At 47.6% G+C, this 26,642-nt stretch overlaps 1 protein-coding gene across 2 annotated transcripts in view; it reads right to left on the reverse strand.

The window, feature by feature from the left end:
- Positions 1 to 204: 204 nt before the first annotated feature.
- RFFL (ring finger and FYVE like domain containing E3 ubiquitin protein ligase) overlaps positions 205 to 26,642 on the reverse strand; it is a 53,789-nt gene continuing 27,351 nt past the window's right edge. The window contains exons 2-7 of one of the 2 annotated variants that reach the window (XM_060258915.1): positions 25,354 to 25,545; positions 16,421 to 16,831; positions 8,466 to 8,549; positions 6,653 to 6,860; positions 5,232 to 5,255; positions 205 to 3,595 (exon numbers count right to left, since the gene is read on the reverse strand). In XM_060258915.1, coding sequence (XP_060114898.1) covers positions 3,405 to 3,595; positions 5,232 to 5,255; positions 6,653 to 6,860; positions 8,466 to 8,549; positions 16,421 to 16,831; positions 25,354 to 25,539 — 1,104 coding nt within the window. In that variant the 5' untranslated portion in view covers positions 25,540 to 25,545 and the 3' untranslated portion in view covers positions 205 to 3,404. The remainder of the gene's footprint in view (positions 3,596 to 5,231; positions 5,256 to 6,652; positions 6,861 to 8,465; positions 8,550 to 16,420; positions 16,832 to 25,353; positions 25,546 to 26,642) is intronic. The other variant, XM_060258916.1, reaches the window with a different exon arrangement.

Raw genomic sequence — 26,642 nt, forward strand, 5'->3', positions numbered from 1 at the left:
TATACTGAAGGGGAGGGGTTTAAACTAAGCTCTCTAATGCAAATGGATGCTTTTCTACAAATATTGACAACATACAAGAGCAGCATTACATACTCTTCTGTGAGACAATACCCCAAAAGCCTACAAAGCGAGATGAGGCAGTGCTAGATACTATGTTGTCCAGCTCAAGGAAGTACCAAAGAAGACCCAAAAAACAAAAGGCTATTAACATTTCCATTTTATTACAAAATTATAAAGCACAACGCTCTATCAGAGTTAGCCTTTTCAAACCACACTGTTTCTCCCCAGAAGACATTTATTTTCAAGCAGGTCAGGCATTAATACAAAATATTTTCAAGAAATGTATCCTCCAGCAGCTTCCTTTCACCAACCCCACCATCCAAACTCTCTAGATAGAAACATCGACTTTTTGCCAGACTACTCAACTTTGTAAAGGGGGTGGGGGAACAGAGTATAGATTATGTAACCAGAGAAATATAAACTGACAGTGGGAAACTGGCTGCTGTTGGAGAATCATTTCTCAGCATTCCTTTCAAAAACATAGCCGCTGAACTAGTTTAGCTAGCTCCATTTGGTCATAGAAAGAGTTCAATTTATACCCTGCCCTTCATTCAGAGTGGCTTCCAATCTCCTTCCCCCACAACAGACACCCTGTAAGGTAGGTGGGGATGAGAGAACTGACTGACATAAGGTCACCCAGCTGGCTGCATGCGGAGTGAGGACTCAACCCTAGTTCTCCACATTAGAGGCCGCCACTCTTTACTACTACACCAAACTGACTCTCACAAGCCCATATAATAGCCTACTTGAATGACAGTGCATCAGTCTGCACCAATAACTTTTCTCCAGTTCGTGATGGAAAGCCACTGACCCCTGCACCTTGGATAGATTTTAATCATTTCTCAAGCTGCAGTTTGAGATGAACTTGGCTAAATGGGGATGGTACTCAAAGGGCATGGTGGGTCATGCCCTGGGTGGTAACTTCCCTGCTGTGTATCATATGAACACCTCTCTTGCTCATACCCTTTCCAGTGCAGTTAACTGTTAGGTGCCTGGTATTAAAGAGGGGAAGAAATCATACCTTGCAAAAAGCTGTTCCCAGGGGTGGGGGAAGAGCTGAGAATCCAGGAGCCATGGTTTTCAACAAGGCTTCCGACTCTAGCCATGAAACTGGAATTTCAAATTGAGTCACAGTGGTATTTCTTGTAACAGGTTTGTCTGTTTTCTTATATCAGCAACACAAACAACTTTTTAGGAGGCAACAAGCAGTATTGCTTGATTAAAAAAAAAAAAAACCAACCTTTCCTTTACTTGAGCAATTAGGGCAGCAGCCTGTTTCATTATCATCTTTGGTTTTGAATCATTCTGTACCAGAAACATCTAGCTGGTTACACAGTTTTTTTAAAAAAAAAACTTTGCAAAGCTTACTGGAGCACCTAAGAGCAAAGTCCTAGTAACCCTTGCCACTTGAAGGCTATCTTGAATGAAGGATGGAAAAGGTCTATATTCCCTTCTGGGTCGGCTAAGGCAGGCAGAAGCCTCAGGGGTGCAACATGGCTGCTAGATCTCCAGAAAGAACAGCATTTGTACATTTCTGAAAGGGGTTTTCTAAAGATAACTCTAATGTCTTGTGGGGAAGGGGTTGATACCAACTCCAAACTGCAGCCTCTGCCTTCAATGTCAGCCCATCTACCTTGAGGTAGAGTACACCAAGACAGCCAACAGAACCTGAGCTGCTGGTGCTAAAATGAATAATATTTTTGTAAGGCCTCTGCAGACTTTGGAAAGGAGGGGTGGGGGGGGAGAAAAAAAGACCAGTGGCCTTTGAAAATAAATATATGTCTGAAAGCGGATGGCAGAAACATCACCAAGTTACCCACCCCAGCCACTTCCAAGTCACCCTTGATCTCTGACAAAAGTTTCCGCACAGCGAGTCCACAGCAATTGGCAAGGAAATGGGTCTTTTGTTCTTAGGGCATAGGGATGGACGTCATCGTCTTTAAGCAGAGTTTTCTGAATTCCTGAAAGAGTGGGACTGTGAATGGGTGGGTGAGAAAACCCAGCAACTGCTAAAAGGCACACGAAATTAGAAGAGGCAGCAGAAGCTGGTTGGACAAACATTCCCCCCCCCCTCCAGAAATCATTCCTCACACACACACACACACACACAGCCTTTGGCAAAGTCATATCTAACCACCTGCATGCAACTTCTGCCAGAACTCCATGAACTGGCTTGACAGGTTTCCCTTCACAAAAGGCATCTTCAGAAGCCAAACGTGGCATTTTTAAGGCAAAACGAAGCTTTGGAGCTTAAGGAAGCTTGGACTGTCTTTGGCCTGCAGTGGAGTCAAGGAATCTGTGAAATCCCAGGCTAAGGAAATGGTGCTGAGCTACCGGAGACCGAAACCATAACTGAACGGCAAAGGCCACCATGGCAGAGGGCTGATTACAGTGCAGGATTTCACTATCACAACAATGGCTTTGGGGGAAGTTGAGAGTTATTCTGACTTCATTCCCCCACCCACACGAACTGCACAAGTGAGATCTGGCTCAGACCATGGGATTCTCCTTGCATGGGGAACTTTGCACATTTAATCAAGTCTAACATCATTTGCAACTCCCGGAAACCCAAAGCACTTGCTCACAAAATTAACAGTCATCAAAACATTTTTTAAAAAAAACCTAAACCAGGAGGTAGACCCAAGGAGCCTATGTTAAGCACCCAGACACGCAAACAAACATTTCTCCCAAGTCCTTCACAGTTGCAAATCCCCACCACGGGGTGCCACAGTGGGTGTTCCTTCATGGGCATCCTCCTGATAACCTTTAAACCTGATCTATACAAGAACTCCAAACCCACCGAAGGGGTAACCCTACAGTGTGATCTGTAAGGCAGATAAAAGAACCAAAAAGGAGTTTTGCACATTTTAAAAAAAAAACAGAAAAGGAATGAGCCCCTGAAATACACTTTTAAAGCCCAACACAGAAAGGCATGACCTGAAGCAGAATATTTTATAGACAGAGGAAGGAGGAGAATTGGTAGCAGCAAACCCTGTCTCCGCTCTCATGTGCTGACTTTCTTAGGCCACCTGGTTTAGTCATCGGAGAGAGGGGAAAAGCCTCAGTTCTCTCTGGTTCTCGCCAAGATCTTCACATGTCAAAAGGGGAGACTGGGGGGTCGTGTTTGAGTGTCTACTAAGGACTTCCAGCTCTCCAGGCACTGTGGTGTTTCACACACTGGTTGCGCACCAAAAAAGAAACTCGAGGGCCTGCGGTCCTGCTGTTCGCCTCTCACCTATGAGCTTCTTAGGGATATCAGAGGCGGGGTGTTCGCAAGCCGACGCTCCCTCCATCGCAGTGAAGAAGCATTCCAAGACAATTGCCGGTCCTGCAGCCAGCACCCCTTAAGACCTGAAGACGTGGACGGCCCTGATCACGTACTGCCGGCAAATGGGGCACTCGTTCATCCGCTTCCCGCATTTCGTGCAGGTGACCATATGACCGCACTCCAGGAGGACGCAGTCGATGACCGAGTCCATGCAGACCTTGCAGAGGTTCTCTTCCGAGCCGGGGAGCGTGGCGTTACTGGATGTAGCTAAGGCCAGGAAGGGAAAGACTGTGAGCGCAAAAGTCCTGACGGACGCATCTCCCCACCCACAAGTCTCAGTCTAAGATCTTTTGTATTTGTGATTTTAACTGTCTGAAATACCCAAACAAAATTAGAGGGTTTTTTTCCCTTAAATTACAGTCATTCTATTTAAGGGCACACCTCTCCAAAGATTTGGAAAAGGATGCGAGGAATAGAGGGGAAGATAGGGGACAGCCAACACAAAGGGTGGAAAGAAACTCAGGATGCAGTTGTTTGCTGCCACAGGATGATGTGAAAGATATTTACAAAGTTAAGAAGACTGCTGAGACTGGATGGGGCACAATTAATCCACCTGCATTCAAGAGTACTACAACAGGATCGCCAATCCCGGCAATTACATAGACCTTCACACCAAGCTTCTTGCATTAATTTAAAGTATGCCATGCCTTCTTGGCCATAATAACAGTGATCCAAAGCAGCTTAGAAGTTGGCTAAAGCTAGTCAGCAAATAACATCAAAATCAACCGTAATTCCCTTCTGGAACTCACGGCTACAAGATGTGGTAGTGACCACTTTGCTTCCTTGGAAAAGATCAGAAGGATAAATGGAAAAGTCCTGTTGGTTTTGATGTATTTCTTTGCTCCTTAGCTTTATTGCCTGGGACAGAGAATGGTCATGTGGTCAAACAACTAGTTCAGAGCACCAACATGAGATAACCATGAACAGAACATCCATGTTCAGAGGCAGTATACCTCCGAGTGCCAAAACTTGGGGACTAATGAAGGGTTGCTCCCGCCCTTCTCAGCTTGTAAGCTGCCTCATTTCTTGCTGCTTCTTGCTGGAGTTCTGCATTGTGAGATGTAGATATTGAAGATGAAGATGAATTGGATTTATATCCCACCCTCCACTCCAAATCTCAAGCATCTCAGAGCGGCTCACAATCGCCTTTATCTTCCTCCCCCACAACAGACACCCTGTGAGGTGGGTGGGGCTGGAGAGGGCTCTCACAGCAGCCTCTGCCAGAGCCATGGCTGACCCAAGGCCATTCCAGCAGGTGCAAGTGGAGGAGTGGGGAATCAAACCCGGTTCTCCCAGATAAGAGTCAGCGCACTCAACCACTACACCAAACTGGCTCAAAACTAAGCCCCATTTCTGTTTAGTATTTTTTTTTCCTTCCAGCTGCCAGTACCTCAGGAGGGATCACTGCTTCTGGCTCTCCAAGAGAGGAGCCACCATGTCTGAAGATGACTTGAGACCAAGACAGCTGTATTGGCTGAGCTGCAAGAGGCTGCAACACACAACTTCCTTTTGCAAAATCTCTGTTGATCTCCCAACTTCCAATATATGGCATCCATCCTGGTGCTTCTGTTGTTAGAGCCCAGCTTTTCCCCTTACAATTTTCTAAATCAACTTCTTCATATACTCATCGTGCACCTCAAGTAATTACCATGCTGCCTGTAGCCAATAAGCCTCAATTCGCCTCTTTAGTAAATAAAGTACTACCTTCCTTTGAAACTTAAGAGAACGCCAAGCAGTTGCCTTCCAGAACCCTGATCCCAGATACTACCGGCAGAGGCCCCTCTCCCCCATTAAACAGAATCCCACCAAGTCACCCTTTTGAGAAGAAAGAAAAACTACTCACCGTTTTGATCCTCTGTGTCAGAAACTGAAAAAGAAGAGGGGAAAAAAACAAATTGCAGAGAATGAACCAAGCTATGCACGGTCCCCCACTTTGGTTTTAGGGGAGAGGGGCACACTGTTGCTTGGGAAAAGAGAAACATGGCTTGCTATACTAGCCCTCGGAAGATGGCTGGAAGAAGATTTTTAGTGGTTTTACAATACAGAAGATGCTTGGTCTGGAGGATGTCTTTTCCCAAGCTTTGACCTGGGCAAGAAGAGGCAGGACGATGGATAGCAGCCAGCACCCCATATAGCACTGAGCTGGAGAGCTTGACCGCCTGCCCAAATCCCAGCTGCAAAGAGGAGAAAGGCAGAAAGGAAGTGCTTCTTAATTCACTTGCAGAACTCTCTGGGCATAGGAATGTAGTAACAGTCACTGGTTGAGATGGTTTCAAAGGGAAGATATGAGCTTATGGAGTGCCTATCAAAAGCTACCTGCCATGATGGCCAAACGGAGCCTCCATGCTCAGATCCAACGTGCCTCTGGGCAACGGCTGCTAGGGGGCAAGGCTATGGCCTTCATGCACTCACCACGGGCATCCTAAACATTTAGAGCAGGGGTGTCAAACATATGCCCCAGGGGCTGAATCAGGCCCCCAAGCAACTGGCTGTAAGGGTTTGTAGAATCTTTCGGGCTGAAGTGCCGTGTTCTACTGGAGAAAGTTTTTCTTCCAGACGTTTCGTTTCTCCAGTAGAACACGGCACTTGAGCCCGAAAGATTCTACAAACCCTAATGATGTTACCAGCCGTGAAAACCTGAAATCTTTGACAACTGGCTGTTGTCTGCTTTCTTCTCCCTTGCTCTTGCTTCCTTCTGCATCACAGCTTGCCTTGCCAGGCTTGCTCAGTCACACAGGAGCTACAGAGCAAAGCCTCTATTTTCTCCATTGGCTGAGGCTCCTCCCTTAGGAAGGGGGGGAGGCACAGCTTGCTTTCTCTCAGTCACACAACAGAGCTACTGAGCCAAACCTGTCTTCCTTCTATTGGCTGAGGCTCCTCCCTCTCCTGGTCCCCTGAGGAAGGAAAAGCCAAAGCTTCCTTTGAACAGTTCCCTGGATCCCATAAGAGAAATACAAAGAAAGCACCTTTAAAACCAACAAGTGCTAATGTTTTAAGCATGTGTTAAGTTTTTAAAAATCTTTGTGTTTGCCTATGTCCTTTATATCTCCACTACCTGGCATTACATTTTATGACCCAGCCCAACAAGGTCACATTTATGTTGGATCCAGCCCTCATAACAAATGAGTTTGACACCCCTGACTTAGAGAAACTGGACAAGACAGACATTTTGCTCCAACCGTTATCAGATTGCTGTTTCGGTTCATTTAAGACAGGGGAGAGGGAGAGCACAAATCAGCATGGTTTTACTTGTTAAAGCCTTACCCAGCTGCTGAAGGTCCTTCTCTTTGTACAGGCGGGTCACCCTCTCCAACAGCTCCCACTTCTCACAACAGCCCTTATAATTCACAAAGTTGCGAGCGAGGATTTCCTTCAGCTGCCGCACTGAGAGGGCGTCAATGTCCTGCACGCTCGTCAGGTCCGAGAGCGAGGCCCTGCGTCCCAAAACCAAGGTATCCTCCGAGTCGGTGGACTGAAAGACATCACATTTTGGATCTCAAGACCGGACCACAGAAGCCTGACTGGTTAAAATCAGAGGAGGCAGATCTCAATCTGCCGCATGCAGGCTTGTAAAAACACTATCTCTAACACATAGCCATGTTCATTTTTTTTATAAAAAAAACACCCCCACCTCATCTTTCCACTAGGATCAGCAGCCAGCAATTCATTTTCAACAGTGCAAAAGCATATTTGAAATGAAAACCGAGATCCAAAATCCGGAACCCCTATGGCTTGCTGTTAAAGGCTCACAGAGAAGAGGTCAGCGTCAGCCAGGTGTTGAAAAGAGAACACCATCGGTGGCTGGCAAATGCGCCCAGAGAGGGAGTTTCATGATCTGAGCGTTGTTACCGGGGAAGGACAGTGGCTCAGTGGTAGAACATCTGCTTGGTAAGCAGAAGGTCCCAGGTTCAATCCCCAGCATCTTCAACTAGAAAGCGTCCAGGCAAATAGGCGTGAAAAACCTCAGCTTGAGTCCTGGGAGAGCCGCTGCCAGTCTGAGTAGACAATACTGACTTTGATGGATCGAGGGTCTGATTCAGTAGAAGGCAGCTTCATATGTCCCTGTACAGACACTTGCCTCCTCTCTGGAGGTTATGTGGACTAAGGTCCTGGATTTGCATTCATAATGAGTGTTAAGAGTCCATACAGGAGGAAGTGATCCCTTTAAAATTAAGAGTGCTGGGACGACTTCAGAGTAAGTGCATTCGGGTCCAACAAAAAACTGGTTTAGCCAACCAGAAGCCACAAAGAACTTTTTACAACCCATGCAGATGTGACTTCAGATACAGGTGATCTGGATCCCCAGATGTTTCTAGTAATCTAATTAGCCTCACTGTTGAAATGTGACAAGATCCCGGGGAGGGAGGAGAGGTGTTTAACCCTTCCTCTCATGCCTCTTCCATTTATCTTCCCATGCGAAGCTCACTGAAATCCTGGCTGAGGATGTTTTTCAAACTGCTGAAGAAGCATGAGAGGGAAGCGTTAATCATCTTTTCCTCCCCCCCTTCAGAGCAGCAAAGTGGAGCTGCTAATGAGCGTCTGCAAAAAATAAATCAAAGCCCGAGTGACCCCAGATCACGGTTCTCTTGCATCACACTTCGCTTAAGACTTCTGATAATCCAGCAGTGTAGATTCTCAGCCAAAATGATTCCAGGGGTGTATTTGCACATTTTACAAAAAGCAAACCCCAAAACCCAGCACTGTGCGAACAGGCCCTGTGCTGTGTCCCTTCTCCAAGTGAATGATGATAGGGCAGGGGATGACGGTTGGCCAACTCCACTTGGCATTATCATGTACATGGAAGCAAGAAATGGCATCCTCCAGAGGCAAAAAAGGAAGACTTGCATCCCCCAAATCCTGTTCTCCCAAATTTTCATTGTCAGAGAGATTAGCAATTGTTCCCAGAGAACTTTTTAGGGTACAGCACACTTCAGAACTGCTTAGCAAGTGCAGCCCCCTGCTTTGCACCAGTAACATGCAACAAACTGTCACACCAGTAGAAATGGAGGGGGAGGGGTGTCAGCCAACCTGCAGCCTTCCCGATCCCAGTGTCCACTCACAGGACGCCTGCCCTTACCTGCGTCTCCTCCTCAGTCAGTGCTTCGACTGCATTCTCGACTTCCGCCATGTCGTCTTGGCTTGGTGGCACATGCCCATTTGCCTAAGGGAGGAAAACGTGTTATTAAAAGCCCCCACTCCTCTAAAAATCCAGAGGAAGAAGGGGGGGGGAAGGCCTGACTGGGGTCCTTGGGTCCACTTGAGCTCTTCTCTGGTACACCCAGGAAGGAAATTCAGAACACGCAAGAAGCCACAAGGAGAAGCCAAGGAAGTGCAAATCGATTTGTGGCCACATCAGAAGTCTGCTAGAGAAGCTCACCTTGCTGCTGTCTAAGCCTTTGTTAAGAACACCTACGTTTGAGCAGTAGCGTCCCAGGGAGCTGCCTCCGAGGAAGCAGCCATGAGGCAATCATGATTGGGCTGCACAAAGCCCCTGGGAGATCAGGCTGCAAAGGCCTGGCTCTGCTCTGCCCTGTTTCCCATTGTGACCCGCTGTGACGTCATGGAGAATGCAGGCACTTAAAGGGTTCCCTCCAAGCTGAGTGAGCGTGAGCTAGCCCACCGTTTTTTCAGCCCCCGGCTCTCGCGTTTTTGTCTTAGCTCGAGAAGGATGGCCCCAGAGCAAGCTGAATTTACGCAGCAGCCAAATCGCTTGCTCACAACTTTGATGCCAGATAGCTCACAAAGTAGAATTGTCACTCGCAAGACTCCACAGTTTAGAAGGAGCACCGGCAGGCAGACTGGCTCTCTGTGACACAGCTTTGCTGGCCCACAAGAACCCTGCAACTGGCCCGTGGGGGAGCCGGGCGCTTCCCACCAGACTCCTCAAAGGAGAGAGACTCTTTGCTCCTGTCCTTTGGCTGTGTCACTCTCCCAGGAGAGGATCCCATCCCTAGCAGAGAAGATCGAGTGTAGCAGCAATGAGGAACGCAAAGGGAAAAGCTGCCAAGAGACCACAGAGAGTGGGTGTAGAGGGGAAGGTCTGGGGGATGACTGGGGGGCAGGAAAGAAAGAGCCCCCACAGTGGGGCTCAAGGCACACTTCTTTGGAAACAAAGCCAAGGTGGGACTATAGCAGCGCCAACCTCACGGCCTCACTGGATCTCTTTATTTCAGTCTCTTCGGGGTATTTTACTTTGTTATTTGATGGAAATAGAATTCTCTTCGTAGGGGACCACAGCAGCTTTGTTAGTTTTTCCCAAAAATATAGGCTCTCAAGAACTTTTAACTCAAACCACAGATTTATTATAACACAAAGTCTTTAAACTGGGGATATGGGAGATATTTACACAGGCTAACACGTTGCTCAGTTGGTTCAGGCTTTACAATCACTTTTTCCTTCTTTTGAGTCTCTCAGTTACACAGTTCACAGTTTCCCTATATCTTGCTCTCTCCACCTCTAGCAAAGGTCTGGCCTCTTGGGTATGATGTGCCAAGTCTCACCCCTCGACTGGAGCCACTACTACCAGTCCTTCTGGTGTCTCAGACCCACATCCGCTCCCTCAACCACCTCACTAGATCTTCAGAGTTGTCTATAGGTGTCTGTGACCGTTCAGGTCTCGACTGATTCACACTTGTTCCTCACACACAGCCCTCTTGGCTGGTTTTGTTGAGCTTGCAGCCTCTGGAAGTCTTTCCCGCCACTGTCTCAAGCTCCTTCACAGGATCAGCTGCCCTCCCAGCCTCGGTCAGGCACGAACTGACCCACTCAGTCTCTGTCAGGCTCCAACACTGACAGACTTCTGACAGGCCCCAACTGTCAGACACCAACTGACTGAATGACTGCCTCAGCAGATTCTGTCACTCAACCACTTTCCCTCCCTGAGAGCTCTGAGCACTTTGCCCCCACCCTCAGGTCACCTGACGCAGGCCCTGTGCGTCTTCAGTTTCTGGTTAACCCCTAGCTTTCCGTCACAGGGACCTTTAAACACAGTGTCAGTGTCTAGACAACTGAGGCGGCTAAAACTGCCCCCCCCCCCCAAAGTTGCCCACAAGCTCCTAAGCGCCTAACTAAATGATTCTGGTTTGCCCGCCGTCTCATTTTCCACAGCTTATTCTATTCTTGTGAACAAAAAGCAGGTCAAGCTGTTGCCAGAAGGTGGTGCTGGGGGGGTAACTGTTTTGCTCCCTAGCATCGACACAACAGGGTCCTCCCAGCATGCCCCCCCTCTCTCCTCCCCCCCCCCTTGTTAAATTCTGCATTTAAAAAAGGCTAGACGAGATCATCCCAAGATTTAGAGCAAAGCATCATCAACGTGCAGATGACACCCAGCTCTATTTCTCCCTTCCATCTGACCCAGGTGGGCCCAACAGACGATGCATTGCTGGGAGGTGGTTAACAGGAAGAACGCAGACCGATAAACTGAAGCTCAATCCAGATCAGACTGAAGAGTTGTCGTCAACAGAGCAGGTGCCAGCTTATCTAGCCAGGACTGCGTTTGCTCACTGGAAGGGCACTGTTTTCCTATTCACTGTTTCAAGGTTCTCTGCGGTTCATAATAATGCCTTTGACCTGCCCAGGCTGGAGCGCCTAAGGCCTTTCCTCACAGGTCAAGACTCAGAGCAGTTATCCATGCTCTGATTACTTCTAGATTGGATTAGTGTAACCCGCTTAACGGAGGGCTACTTTTCAAAATGGTCTGAAAGGTCACAGTCTAAAAACTTCTGCGGTCAGAGTATGACAACCATTAACTGGAGAAAACGTATTGCAACTGGTCTTCAGACATGCTGGTTATTACCTTTAAACCCCTAAACCAGGGGTGCCAAACATGCAGTTCAGGGGCTGAATCAGGCCCCTGGAGGGCTCCTCTCAGGCCCCTGAGCAACTGGCTGTCATCTGCTTCCTTCTCCCTCTCTCTTGCTTCCTTCTGCATAACAGCTTGCTTTGCAAGGCTTGCTCAATTGCACAGGAGCTACAAAGCAAAACCTCTATTTTCTCCATTGGCTGAGGCGCCTCCCTTGGGGAGGAAGGGGGGGGGGAGAATAGCTTGCTTTGCCAGGCTCTCTCAATTGCACAGTAGAACTACTGAGCCAAGCCTCTCTTCCTTCTGTTGACTGAGGCTCCTCTTCTCCCCCCGCCCCAATCCCCTGGGGAAGTAAGGAAAGAGACAGAGCTTCCTTTGCCCAGTTCCCTGGATTCCATGGGAGAAATACAAAGAAAGCATCTTTGCTCCTGTCCTTCGGCTGTGCCACTCTCCCAGGAGAGGATCCCATCCCTAGAGGAGAAGACCTGTTTTGCTCCCTAGCATGCCCCCCCCTCTCTCTCTCCTCTCCCCACGGCCCTTTTTAAGTTCTGCATTTAAAAAAGGCTAGACGAGATCATCCCAAGATTCAGAGCAAAGCATCATCAACGTGCAGATGACACCCAGCTCTATTTCTCCCTTCCATCTGACCCAGGTGGTTTAATGGCTAGTCTCTAAGGTAGCAGCAATGAGAAACGCAGAGGGAAAAGCTGCCAAGAGACCACACAGAGTGGGTGTAGAGGGGGTCTTGGTGATGACTGGGGGCAGGAAAGAAAGAGCCCCCGCAGTGATGCTCAAGGCACACTCCTTCGGAAACAAAGCCAAGGTGGGACCTTTAAACACAGCGTCGGCGTCTAGATAACTGGGGCTGCTAAAATTGCGCACACACACACACACCCCGCAAGATGAAGAAGAAGATATTGGATTTATATCCCGCCCTCCACTCCGAAGAGTCTCAGAGCGGCTCACAATCTCCTTTACCTTCCTCCCCCACAAACACACACCCTGTGAGGTGGGTGGGGCTGGGAGGGCTCTCACAGCAGCTGCCCTTTCAAGGACAACCTCTGCCAGAGCTATGGCTGACCCAAGGCGATTCCAGCAGCTGCAAGTGGAGGAGTGGGGAATCAAACCCGGTTCTCCCAGATGAGAGTCCGCACACTTAACCACTACACCAAACTGTGCGAATGCCCACAAGTTCCTAAGCGCCCAACTAAATGGTTCCGGTTTGCCCGCTGTCTCATTTTGCACAGCTTATTCCATTCTTGTGAACAACGTTTTAAGCATGTTTTACCTTTTTAAAAATATATATTTGTGTTTGTCTATGTTCTTTATAAAAATTTGTATCTCTGCTACCTTTAAAATAGCTGAATAAATCTAGCTAAATAAATACTTTAAATCTAGCTAAACAAATAACTTCCCTCCAATTTGGGAAGTTATTTGTGATGCTACACTGACCGTCCTTTATTAATCTTTAACTAACTATATGCTGTTTTCTTCCTGTTTTAATTGCCTTGTAAACATTTTAGTATTGATGCTTAGTACACCGTTGGATCGTTATTGGGTTTTAGCGGCTAGTCTCTGCCAAGTTTTACACTCACTAGCGTCGCTTTTAATATTCATTTTTGCAGTATGCATGATGTGCTGTGCTTCTAAACTGCCTCTGCTGGCTGATGAGCAGGGGATATAGATTTTTAAAAACAATAAAGCTCAAGTAGCACCCCCACAACTCTTCCCCAGCTTCTGAAGCTTCCTTGGGGAGGGACAGTGGCTCAGTGGTAGAGCATCTGCTTGGTAAGCAGAAGGTCCCAGGCTCAATCCCTGGCATCTCCAACTAAAAAGGGTCCAGGTAAGTAGGTGTGAAAAACCTCAGCTTGAGAAACCCTGGAGAGCTGCTGCCAGTCTTAGTAGACAATACTGACTTTGATGGACCAAGGGTCTGATTCAGTATAAGGCAGCTTCATATGTTCGTAAGTTCCTTAGGCACCGTCCAAAAGTCTGCAGGGTTCTTTCCAAATCCAGAAGTGCCTGAAATACATTAGGGCATAAGAGAAACTGTGACCCTTAAGTTACCAGGTTCTGATGTATCTGCAGAAGGATCCCATGCATGCTTACTCAAAAGGGATCCCCAAGTGAATTCTAAGTGCCTACTCCCAAGGAAGTGTGCAGAAGATCCACGGTCTGGCAGAGCAGTCTCAAGGCGTATCCTGGCTGCACTTCAAAGGCTAAATGCAATCATTTCTACATTATTTATTCGTTTGTTTGTTTAGTTAATTTATAATCCGCCCTTTCCTGAAACGGGCTCATTACATGGGTCTTATTAGAGATTCTCAAGCGGGCTGGAGGGGCACTGCAGAAAAAGCCTGGACGCGGAGAAGGGCGAGGTCAGCCGCCAAAGTCAGGGAGAGATCAGAGAAAGCTGCAGCTGCCAGCAGCCCCAGAAGCCGGCCAGAAGGTATGTAAACAACAGCAACTTAATAGAAATTTCCACATTAATTTTTAACAGAGCCATCTAAGCATGAGCTGAGAAAGGTCTGTAAATCTACAGGAGTGTCTGAAGCTCTCTGCCTGAATCCAGCTGGCTGAACGAGAGCCTTTTCCAAATGGCAGTGGCCCAGGGGCCTCCAGTAAAGAGGGATCTTTCCCCACACCTGCAAGCCTAGATCCATTTTCAAAAGGAAGATGGCCAGAGTCTGAATCGCCAGAGATTATATCCTGCATGCGAGCCACAGCCTCTCCCGTGGCACCATGTTCTCTAGATGGCATTTCTCTGCAGCAGCTACACATCGGTGCCCCCAACTGTGAACCCCAACTGCAAAAATAATCAGAATGTGGCCAAGGGTGCTGAGAGAGCTTAGCCTGTTGCAGTGGTTAGAATGTGAGGATGTTTTCATGGATAAGGCCTCAGAAAATATTCAGCTACTGCACTTCTCATTTTTTTATGGGGAAATTGTCTCCTTTTTTTGATTACGTTTTGGAATCAGTTTCAGTTTAAGAACATAAGTGAAGCCATGTTGGATCAGGCCAATGGCCCATCCAGTCCAACACTCTGTGTCACACAGTGGCCAAAAATTTATATATATATGGCCACGAGTTCTTGTATTGGGAGAAAAGTACTTCTTTCTCTACCTTCTCCATCCCATGCATAATCTTGTAACCCTCTATCATGTCACCCCGCAGTTGACGTTTCTCCAAGCTAAAGAGCCCCAAGCGTTTTAACCTTTCTTCATAGGGAAAGTGTTCCAAACCTTTAATCATTCTAGTTGCCCTTTTTTGCACTTTTTCCAATGCTATAATATCCTTTTTGAGGTGCGGTGACCAGAATTGCACACAGTATTCCAAATGAGACCGCACCATCGATTTATACAGGGGCATAATGATACTGGCTGATTTGTTTTCAATTCCCTTCCTAATAATTCCCAGCATGGCGTTGGCCTTTTTTTATTGCAATCGCACATTGTCTTGACATTTTCAGTGAGTTATCTACCATGACCCCAAGATCTCTCTCTTGGTCAGTCTCTGCCAGTTCACACCCCATCAACTTGTATTTGTAGCTGGGATTCTTGGCCCCAATGTGCATTACTTTGCACTTGGCCACACTGAACCTCATCTGCCACGTTGACGCCCACTCACCCAGCCTCAACAGATCCCTTTGGAGTTCCTCACACTCCTCTCTGGTTCTCACCACCCTGAACAATTTAGTGTCATCTGCAAACTTGGCCACTTCACTGCTTACTCTCAACTCCAAATCATTTATGAACAAGTTAAAGAGCATGGGACCCAGTACTGAGCCTGTGGCACTCCACTGCTTACCGTCCTCCACTGCGAAGACTGCCCATTTATACTTACTCTCTGCTTCCTATTAATTAGCCAGTTTTTGATCCACAAGAGGACCTGTCCTTTTACTCCATGACTCTCGAGCTTACTAAGGAGCCTTTGATGAGGAACTTTATCAAAAGCTTTCTGGAAGTCAAGGTAAACAATATCTATTGGGTCTCCTTTGTCCACATGTTCGTTCACCCCCTCAAAGAAATGTAACAGGTTAGTGAGGCAAGATCTTCCCTTACAGAACCCATGCTGAGTCTTCCTCAATAACTCGTGTTCATCAATGTGCCTATTCATTCTGTCCTTGATAATGGTTTCTACCAACTTTCCCGGTATTGATGTCAGACTGACTGGCCTGTAGTTTCCCGGATCTCCTCTGGAACCCTTTTTAAAGATGGGGGTGACATTTGCTACCTTCCAGTCCTCAGGAACAGAGGCAGATTTCAATGAAAGATTACATATTTTTGTCAGAAGATCCACAAGTTCAACTTTGAGTTCTTTCAGAACTCTTGGTTGTATGCCATCCGGACCTGGTTACTTATTAGTTTTTAATTCGTCTATCAGTTGTAGGACCTCCTCTCTTGTCACCTCAATCTGACTCAGGTCTTTCAACATCCCTTCCAATATAAGTGGTTCTGGAGCAGGCAAACACTTCTCATCTTCCACAGTGAAGACGGAGGCAAAAAATGCATTCAGCTTCTCAGCCATTTCCCTATCCTCCTTCAGTAATCCTTTGACCCCTTGGTCATCCAAGGGCCCCACTGCCTCCCTGGCTGGTTTCCTGCTTCTAATATATCAGTTTATTATTACAGCCCATGGCCAGCATAGATCAGAACATACTAATTTATATAAATACAGAAAGTCCACAGCGAATGATAATATTATAGTATAATATACAAGGACTTAAGAAGGAGGTATTTAAGGGGAGAGGGGACCTTATAGCATTCTTGATCAGGTTGGGGGGAGAATCTAAGTTGCTGGAATTAGCTATTCCTAAGCAGTATAAAAGCATAGCTTTATTCTGAATGAAGTGAAAAAAAATGTACGTTTTTTGTCAAATTTCATTTAAAAGACGTTTTGATGTTACAGTTTGTTATTTTTATTAAAATCTGAAATAAAGCGTTTTAAAAAATGTGAGACTAGGATCTGAGCGGCCTGGGTTCAAATCTCCACCCTGGAATGGAAGTTTGCTGGGTGAACTTGGACCAGTTTGCTCAAGCTCAACCTAACCTACCTCACAGGGTTGTTGTGAGGACAAAATGGAGGGGGAAAGAAGGATACCAGCTGCTTCGGTTCTCCACTGGAGAGAAAGGTGGGGGATAAATGAGGTAAACAAATAAAACAAGCTGCCAAGAGAGCAGTGAGTGAGAGCCAATGGGCTTTGAGAGAAGACTGGAGGAGGCAGAAGGTACCTGGGGGGCCTCCTCTGACTCCAAGGACAGATCTGGCGAGTCCAACGCTGGAGAGACATCCATTGAGGTAGGGTCTGGCAACCTGGTTTGCGGCACAGCCTCAAAGTCCGGCTGCGGCACAGTGGAGTCCACCGTAAACAGCGTGGCCCAAGTAGTCCTGTCCCCTTGGGGGACGGGGGGCTGCTGGCCGATGATCAGAAACACCAGCTCGTCCTTCTCGCGACACATCTCTGTGGGGATCTCCCGGAGCTCCAGGTAGTCCCGCAAGTCCTTCACCTTCATCTTGATCAGCTCCTCCCGCTGGAAGTTCGTGGCGCGGAACCGCTCGCAGAGGAGGCAAAGGCAGGGGCCACTTTCGGGCTGATGCGAACAGTCTGGGCAGAAATTCTTTTTACAGTCCAAGCAGATGTGCTGTTTTGGAAGAGAAGAGAGAAGAGAAATGTGCATCAAAGCGGAGAGAGATCCTGGGCAGGAAGGCCTGAGGAGAACATGGATATGGTTGTCTGAACAACCAATGGCCCAGGGCCGCTCTCCCATTCTTCCTCTAAGGGGGGGGGGGGGGAAAATACTACTCAGCACCACTTAAAAATACCTTTTTAACTAACTTCACGATATTGCAAACAGAGGCTTCATGTCTAAAAAAATGCAAAGGTATTGTTTTTCTCCAGGGGAAGGAGGAGGTATTGTTTTTCTCCAGGGAGGTCTGAAAGAGCTCTGAGAGAACTGTGACTGGCCCAAGGTCATCCAGCAGGCTTCATGTGGAGGAGTGGGGATCAAAACCAGTCCTCCAGATCAGAGCCCACCATCCTTAACCACTACATCACGCTGGCTTCTCCAGTGTGGCAGTTAAACTCTGAATCTCAGTGCCAGGAGAAAACATCAGGGGAAGGCCTCAGTCTTTGCGCCCTGCTGTTGGACCTCTAGAGCAGGATTTCCCAAATTTTTCTTTCCCATGGCCTGATTTTTACACTTCTCCTTCATGGCCCACTAAAATTTGGGGGTGGAGACAGGAGACTTTGGGGGTAGAGACGGAAGACGGGAATTATGTCATTTCCTGTGATGTCAAGGACCAAGTGATGTCACTTCCAGGGTACACTGAACCAAAACTCCACCTTTTCCTGTTATTTCACTTCCAGGGCACTCCCCAAACCTGCCTCTTCTATGGAAGTAAATTCAATTTCAGAAAAATCTCTCTGAAACTCATGCTGAGCCAAAATGGGGGTGGAAAGTGGGCGGTCCTCTCTTTCCACCCCCACACCTGCATGCACCTATCTGTTTGTGTATTCTTCTCCAGATTGCAAGCACTCCTAATGCTCATGTTCAATTGCCTGCACCACCTACACATCCCTTCCTCAACAGCACTGGCCAGTGTATGTAGTTGGGAGTGCTGTTCCACTGCCATCAGGAATGCCAGCACTGTGTACCACCCAGCACTGTGTACCACCCACACTGGGCCCTGGCAGTCGCTCTACCTCAAAATATACTAACACATTTAGTAGGCCCTTCCTTCAGCTGCTGCTACTGGAACCCTGCCTCAAACTACAACCAAGCTTGCTTGGTTTCAAGAAAATCTTTCGACAGCTATTTTTCATACTTTTCTTTGGTTGAAACACTGGGAAATTGCTGTTAAAGGTAGCAGAGAATTGTACTGCAATTCATGAATTTCAAGTTATATGAAGTTCATAGAAGCTTTTCTGCAGTTATCCCAAAAAGGATATTTATGAGGGGCTTGCAGCTTTTTATTGGCTGTGTTTCCCATGCCTTTAAAACCAACCTGTTGTGCAGATACTTAGCCAGTGAACTACTTTCATCCTTTTTAGTATCTACAGGAGGAGTTTAATTTTGGTGTCAGACAACTGTTAAAAGCAGGACCAGTAAAATGGTGCCAAGTTCATAGTACCATCTCTTCCAGTGCTGTTGAGATATACCGCAGTAATCGCCAGTAATCTCTTTCTGCCGCACACCTCTTACTCTCACTCACTCAGAAATCTCATAGAAGGCCACCTGGCTACAACTGGGGGTGCCAGCTTTTCATTGGCAGAGCTCCTATGTCTGCAACAACAGTATGATGAACAGAAAAGTTTCATCCAGCAAAAATGGAAGGAAAGAAAGAAAGAGAAAGAAGGAAAGGAAAGGAAAGGAAAGGAAAGGAAAGGAAAGGAAAGGAAAGGAAAGGAAAGGAAAGGAAAGGAAAGGAAAGGAAAGGAAAGGAAAGGAAAGGAAGAGAAGACATGGAAAGAAAGAACATAAACATGAGGAGCCATGTTGGATCACGCCAGTGGACTATCCAGTCCAAAATTCCCTCATACAATGCCCAAAAGCACCAGAATGTCCACCAGTGGGGCCAGGGCACTAGAAGCCCTCCCACTGTTGCTTCCCCACCCAGCACCAAGAATACAGACGGAGCATCACTTGCAGGGGAAGGAAGGAAGGAAGGAAGGAAGGAAGGAAGGAAGGAAGGAAGGAAGGAAGGAAGGAAGGAAGGAAGGAAGGAAGGAAGGAAGGAAGGAAGGAAGGAAGGAAGGGAGGAAGGAAGGAAGGAAGGGAGGAAGGGAGGAAGGGAAGGGAAAGAGGAAAGGGAGGAAAGGGAGGGAGGGAAGAAAGAAAGAAAGAAAGAAAGAAAGAAAGAAAGAAAGAAAGAAAGAAAGAAAGAAAGAAAGAAAGAAAGAAAGAAAGAAAGAAAGAAAGAAAGAAAGAAAGAAAGAAAGAAAGAAAGAAAGAAAGAAAGAAAGAAAGAAAGAAAGAAAGAAAGCGTGGCCAAAGGGGGGGGAAAGCCTTCCTCACCATCAGATGACCCCAGCCAGCAAAAATTCTGCCCAGGGGTCATTTGGTAAAAAACAAACAGCTACTGGAATGTCCACTCCCCACCTCTCCCAGCTGAAAAAAAACACACACAACCTTCTTTGCCACCCAGGCCTTCCGGGGAAATCTCCCCAAAAGAACATACTGCAAGGCACATGAAAGCTCATACCTTAAAGAACATTTCATGGGTCTAAAGTGCCAATGGATGCCAGCTTTTCTCTCAAACACTGGGAGCGGGGGAGAAGACAGGAGAGGCAGCCCAGCTCCTCTCTGCACAACACAGAGATGGGTCGGGGCTAGTTTTTCTGGGGGCGGGGCTAGCTTTGGCTTTTCTTGTGACCCGGTAGTGAGGCTTCCATGGCCCGGTACCAGGTCACGACCCTGCAAATGGGAAACACTGCTCTAGAGGAACTGGTTGGCCACTGCATAAGACAGGATTGCTGGACAAGATGAATCACTGGGCTGATCCAGCAAGGATCTTATGTTTTTAACAGAAGAGAACCAACTAATGTTTTGGATTGGACTAATGGGTTGGATTCCACCAAGTCACTACAGTAACAATTACCAGGTGCAAGCTTTCAGCCTGCACAGAGCACTTCATTAGGTACAGCAGGTCTTTCCTGCCTCCAGAGGCTGGATCGAAGGCATCATCTAAAATGAGGTAGGGGATGCGTTTTCCTGGAACTCGCCTTGGAACAACCATGGTATAGAGAAACGTGTGCCCACAGCGAGGACTCTGGCTTTTGAGGAACCTGTTTGCCAGCCGCTTGGCTCACTACTTGGAATGCAACAGGAAGAACGGCCAACTCCTTGGGCACTGCGCTGCACGTCCCTGCCCTGCCGCGAGCCTCTGACACACTTAAAAGTGGTTCCAGGAAAGAAGCCTTCCTGGAGCTTTCAAGCAACTCAAGCGCTGCCTGGTCCCTAAGGCTTTGGACAGCTTCCATGGAAACGTGCACAGCTTTGCCTTTGCAAAGAGAAAGCAGGAGTATAGGGGGGGGGGGGGGGGGGAGAAAACCAAGAAGAAGCTTCCTCTAAATAACTGCCCAACTGCCTCCAAAGCAGCCAGCACCCTAGCCTGCTACACAGGAGTCCTTGCTTTGAACCAGGGAGGCAGGGAGAGTCGGGGTGGGTTACAGCCAACTGTAATGGACTTTGTGCCTATTTTTGTCAGGGGGAAGGAGAGAGGCAGAAAAACATCTCCCTGCATCCCACAATACTGAAAGCGTTTGAGCTATAAGACCCAGTCTTGTCCACCCTCCTTCCTTCTTTCTACGAAAGAAAAAGACTAGGTGATGAGGATTCCTAACCTAGACTTTAAAAGAAACTGGACTGGGTCACGGAGGAGGCACAGTCTGGCAAGAGCTATGGCCTGGACAGCCTTATCTCGTCAGATCTTGGGGTCGGCCCTGGTTAGTATTTGGATGGGAGACCGCCAGGGAAGTCCAGAGTCGCTACGCAGAGGCCGGCAAAAGCAAACCACCTCTGATCATTTATTGAATACCTTCCGCCATGCTTTTGGGCCGCTTCCACTCCCTGCAGCGGAGTGAGTCTTCCAGATGTCTGGGCCCTTTGCAGAAACAATCCTTATCTCAATCCCCACCAAGTTCTGCAAGGTACGCTACCTGGCAAGGCCATCCTAAGCAGAGTCACGCTCTTCAAAGCTGATTGCTTTCAGTGGAGTTAAAACAGATGTAACTTTGCTTAGGATGGCGGCGCGAAAGGTGTCCAATATTATCATCTACAGGATGTTTTCAGTCCTCCTTTTTCTGCAAAACCCACTTGGAAAGTCAGAAATACACAGGTCACTTTAATGGTGGGTCACATCAGGAATTCTGCTTCAGGTCAGCTACACGGAAGCCATCTTACAAGCTTCCTGTTCTCTTGGAACTTTGGCTTTCGCAAGCAGAATGAAATTACGTAGTAATCGTATTTGCTACGCAACATGCTCCTCTCTAAGGTTCCAGGCACAGCCTCATTTTGTAACGACTTGTGGTGCTAAACAGACTTGACTGTCTGCAAAGAAAGCCTGCAGAGTTGCCAAGCTGGAGCATGAGAGAAAGTCACAGAGCATGAGAGAAAGTCACAGTGGTCATCCGTGCTGAGAGTTGCAAACGTGCTCAGGGAGACGGGACAGGCCTCCTGATCCATACGCTACAAGTCTGTGAGGCATTCTCATAAAGGTTTTGCCACATTCACCTTGGCACAGTTAGTAAAAGAGACCCTTGGAGTGCTGAAAATACCCAGTTTCCTGGCCATCATATAGTCGATCATAGATTTCAAAGTTATTTTTACACATCTGGGTTGCAGTAGTTAAGATGGAAGTGCATTATGCGCACACATCCCCTTGAGAAAGTCATGCCTCCTGTTCCTTGCCGTCTTTTGCCTGGGAGCGCCGCTGGGTCAGGGACGTGCTGAAGAACTAAACTTGGACTGCAGCCATCCTTTGGGAATCCTTCCCATTTCAACAGGCTTCCCCAAGCAAAGGGTGCCAACTTGTCTTGCCGGCCTGCGACACTGATGATTTTGGACAAGCTCAGGCGTGCACGGATTAAGCGCACAAAGCAGGAGTAACTAGAAAAACCAGTTCAGAGAGGGCATGCAAAAGTTTTATGCCGGCTCTGCAGCAGAGCTTTTCTGTACAAACACCTTGCACTTGGGCGGCTTTATATTAGGAGCGTTCAATGAATACTATCCCTATCCTGCATAGCTCAGGCGAGCCCCATGTCAAAAGCTAAGCAGAGCTGACCCTGGCTGTACTTGGATGGGAGACCATCAAGTAAGTCCAGGTTTGCCATGCAGAGGCAGGCAATGGCAACCCACCTCTGTTCATCTCTTGCCTTGAAAACCTACAGAATTACCGTGAGTTTGCAACGGCTTGGCAGAACTTTCCATCACTGATAAATACCATCTCCCACTGGCTTGTGTGGTCCAGTGCACCAGCCAACAGGGTCCAGTGTAGACAAGACCTCCTTGGGAGGCAATTGCTGAAAAACGGGGAATTTGGATGCTGTTATGGTTGGCAGAATGGGGCAGAGATAGTTCTGATGAGACAGGACGCAGTCCACAGCTTCCCTGCACAAGCCCCGTTGAATGGACGACACACATTCTTGCATACCTGCCGTCTGTTTCAATGAAGTCTGCAACAGAGAACTCCCTGGTGGATTTTGGTCCACATTAATTTAGCAGAAGTGGATTAACCATTTCCGTTTCGCTATGCCTCAGGTTGGCTTTGGGGCAACCCCTAAACTGGTCCTGGGTATGAAGGGCAATGAAAAGCACACATCTGTCCCCATGCCAAATCTATTTCCATCATGCCAGGAAGGGAATGGTGGGGTGGGGGGAGGATGGAGTCTTCACTGGGTCTCAGAAACGACAGCTGTACACTCGGGCACCACCATTCAGAGCTGATCTACACATTCCATGGAAGGAGATGGCAGACAAAACAACTACAACAGGAGTCAGGCTGTACACCACCACAGGATTCAGATGGGACTCAGCTTCAGGGGCCGGGAAGCCTCAGGCAGGTGCTGAGACCCCATAAAACCTCTGTGTCTGCCTAGCCCTGGGAAGTAGCAAGGATCTGGGCTTCCACCCCAGCCTGGCCTTACACAGCTACCATTGAAAGTGTGAAGAGCACATGCCGCAGTCCTCCCTACCGAGAAGCTGGGAGGATCCCCCGGGGAACAGGTGGAAGCAGGCAATAACCACGGCTGCCAACACGTGAGGCAGGCGTGGTGGGGAACGAACTGTTAGTGGCCAATAGCGCTGTGGGGGGTGGGGGTCGACCATTTGGGTGCCTTCTTGCTTGCATGGGACACTGGCATCAATACTGTCTATTTGTTGGTGCCACTAATGGCTGGCCACATTTTCACCTCCTGTGGTTAGCAGGCCCCTAGAAAAGTAAACACTCAGGAAATGTTAAGAGGGGGGGAAAAAACCTAGTCCCCCACCCACAGCACATAGCAATTGGGGAGAAAACTGAAATACAGGCAAGTCTTTCTTTCTTACCCAAGCTACAGTTATCGTCAGGGGTGGAATTCTAGCAGGAGCTCCGTTGCATATTAGGCCATACCCCCTGATGTAGCCAATCTTGCAAGAGTTTACAAAAAAGAGCCTTGTAAGCTCTTGGAGGACTGGCTACATCAAGAGCGTGTGGCCTAATATTCAAAGGAGCTCCTGCTAGAATTCAACTGCTGAATTGTACTGCTTTAGCAAAATTGAAACTGTCATTTATCGCTTAGTTACCATACAAAAGTATACTTTTTGGCACAGTTATGGAATTTAGAAGTATAAATGCCTTAGTTTTCCACAAGCCAATTGCCATTATCCTCAACATTAGACATCTGGATATAAAGTTAAACTCTGTAGTACTAAAAGCACTGAATTATTCAACAGTGTACCATTGTCACAGCAAATTACCCGTGGACAAAATTAGTCAGATTGAAACAACGGACATCCTTATAATTACGTTGTGTACATCGTTCCAGATAGTCTCTGCAGGACACAAAGGAATCATTATCTTCTACTGTAGGTTGTTTTACGTCAAGAATATCTGTAACAAGCGTTTTTGAACAAGTAAAGCTTTGTCTTGCTTTAACCTGGAGAGCCCAGGCTAGCCCCATCACATCAGATCTCAGAAACTAAGCAGGGTCAGCCCTTGGTTGGCCTTGGGAAGGGAGACCACTGAGGAAGTACAGGGTTGCTATGCAAAGTCAGGCAATGGCAAACCACTCCCTGAATGCCTCTTGCCTTGTCAGCACCACGGGGCTGCCTTAAGTCAGCTGTGACCTCGATGTTAAAACATTCTTCTCTTAATAAACATTTCAGTCCTTCCAAAGGAGAAAAGATTTCAGAGCCAGTTTGGTGTAGTGGTTAAGTGTGCGGACTCTTATCTGGGAGAACTGGGTTTGATTCCCCACTCCTCCACTTGCACCTGCTGGAATGGCCTTGGGTCAGCCATAGCTCTCATAGGAGTCGTCCTTGAAAGGGAAGCTTCTGGGAGAGCCCTCTCAGCCCCACCCACCTCACAGGGTGTCTGTTGTAGGGGAAGGCGATAAAGGAGATTGTAAGCCGCTCTGAGACTCTGATTCAGAGAGAAGGGCGAGGTATAAAATCTGCAGTCTTCTTCTTTTTAGAAGTTTCCCTAAAATTGGGAAGAAGTTGGGGGGTGGAGTTATCCCAATTCTTTTTCATTCCTCTCCCCACCACCCCAAGCACAGGCCTTCACTCTCTACTTGATTTCTGCTTCACTGGTTTGTCCAGAGCAAAAGGCACTGCATAGGGGGTGGGGTGGGGGATGGAGGGCAGCAGTGGCAACATCCCCCCCCCCCCCCCCAACAATGAGGGGTTGTGTCAAGTGGCCTTGCCATTTTTCTATTTCTGTATGCTGGATGTCTTAAGAAGAAGACTGCCGATTTATATGGATTATTAAGAGAGGGGGGAAGGAACATCCTGCCTGCTTCGCCTTTGCTTTGTATTGTCTATTGTGGCATTTGCAAATATTTGTTTCTACCCTGCAGAAGGGAGTTAAGCTCTAATTCAAGGACTTTTTTGTCTGTTCTCGGAGACAGCTCTTACAGCTAATTGTGTTATGCGCTGGAAGTGTTGGTGAGAACCAGTTTGTATTATATTGAGTGGGCTTTTGTGCTGTAGTTTTGGCAGGCTGCATAATGGCCCTAGATAAAGTATAAAAGACTTGCCCTCCAAAGGTGAGCCCGTTCTGACACAGACATTTATTGCTACGGCTTCTATCGATCAATAAAGCCAGCTTTCTGAGTACACTGGAAGCCTTCTTTAATTGAAGATAATCCCAGAGCTGACAGCCAAGGTGCCCAATTAAAGGGGTCAGAACCAGAAGGCCTTCCTTCAGGTCTCTGAACATGCACCGCACTCAAAATGGATGCCCATATCTTAAAAGTCCTGCCACATATAGTAAACAGCGACCTGAGGAACAAGCATTTAGTGGACCATTTTTGCTGGGAAAGTTTCCCACACTTAAGGCAGTTCTAAAAAGCAGCGAAGTACATATAAAATTACACCAGCTGAAGCGCTCAAGCCTACAACCCCCTCAGCTAGGTTCTCAGCCCTGCCCTATGAGGAACCCCCAGAGGCAAACACCTCTCGCTCACCTTCAGGGAGGAGTTGTTGAAGTGCACCCCACAAGCCTTACAGCTCTGCTCAGAACCTGTGGGAGAAGGGAAGGAACTGTAGCCGGCGTTGGAGTAGGCCTGCGTGCGAGTCCCCTGCTGAGGGTGGGCCTGCATCTCTTCTGGTAGTCCATTGAGGCATGACCAGCTGCAGCAAGCTGCCCACATAGTCAACTGAGGAGGAAAAAAAGAGAGAGAGGTCAGCTGGGCAGAGGCAAACAAGCTGGTTTGGATGGACAGCCCAGTTGGAGGGGGAGGGAGAACCTGACAGGGAAAATCAGCGGCATGAGGAAAGTCCTCTCAGCTGAAAAGGGAAACCCTCCCCCCTATGGAGAATGAGAGTTTTGAGAGTCAGCATTCTAAGAAGAGCCCAAATGGATTAGATCCGTCCAGACCAGCCTTCTGTCTCACACAGTGGCCAACATTGCAAAAAATAAAATAGAATTGCAAAATGCAAGAGACAGAGAATCAAAGATTCCCCCCACTCAACAGCTCATGTAGATGAAGCCAGTAGAATCATGAGGGCTGTCTGAAGGAAGTGTTCTCTCAGCAGTTTTCATCTCTCTCTCTCTCTCTCTCGCTCACACAAACTCGACACTAACACTAGCTCACACTAACACTATGTGGGCAGCAGTTTTCATCGCTCTCTCTCTCTCTCTCCCCTGCCCCACAGGATTTCCCAATGCCTCACCACCCCAAATTTTCTGACTACACCCCCAGCAGGAAGGGAAACACCGGGATACCTGAAGATACTGTGCCAAAAGGCAGAAACTTGGCTCACCTCAGCGTTTATTCTCTGAGTCTGACTATTTCAATGGTATTTATGTTTGACTAAATCCACCTTTTTTGATTTTGGACTGCCTCATCCTAAGAGTTTCATGTCACAACGTTCCCCATTACTATGTATGGGTGTGAAAGCTGGACTATGAAGAAAACTGACAGGAAGAAAGAAGACTCCTTTGAAATGTGGTGTTGGATAAGAGTTGTGGCTACCGTGGATGGCCAAAAAGACAAATAAGTGGGGTCATCGTGACCAAATCAAGCCTGAACTCTCCCTTGAAGATACAGTGGGGCTAAGCTGAGGCTGCTGTACTTTTGGTCACACGATGAGAAGACAAGAGTCAATGGAAAAGACAATAATGCTAGGAAAAGCTGAAGGCAGCAGGAAAACAGGAAGACCCAACATGAGACAGATTGACTCTGTTTACAAGAACTAAAAATGCTAATGATAGGATGTTTTGGAGAAAGTTAATGCACAGGGCAGTGAAGCG

Source organism: Heteronotia binoei, chromosome 18 (assembly GCF_032191835.1).
Source record: "Heteronotia binoei isolate CCM8104 ecotype False Entrance Well chromosome 18, APGP_CSIRO_Hbin_v1, whole genome shotgun sequence".
Classification (NCBI taxonomy): Eukaryota; Metazoa; Chordata; class Lepidosauria; order Squamata; family Gekkonidae; genus Heteronotia; species Heteronotia binoei.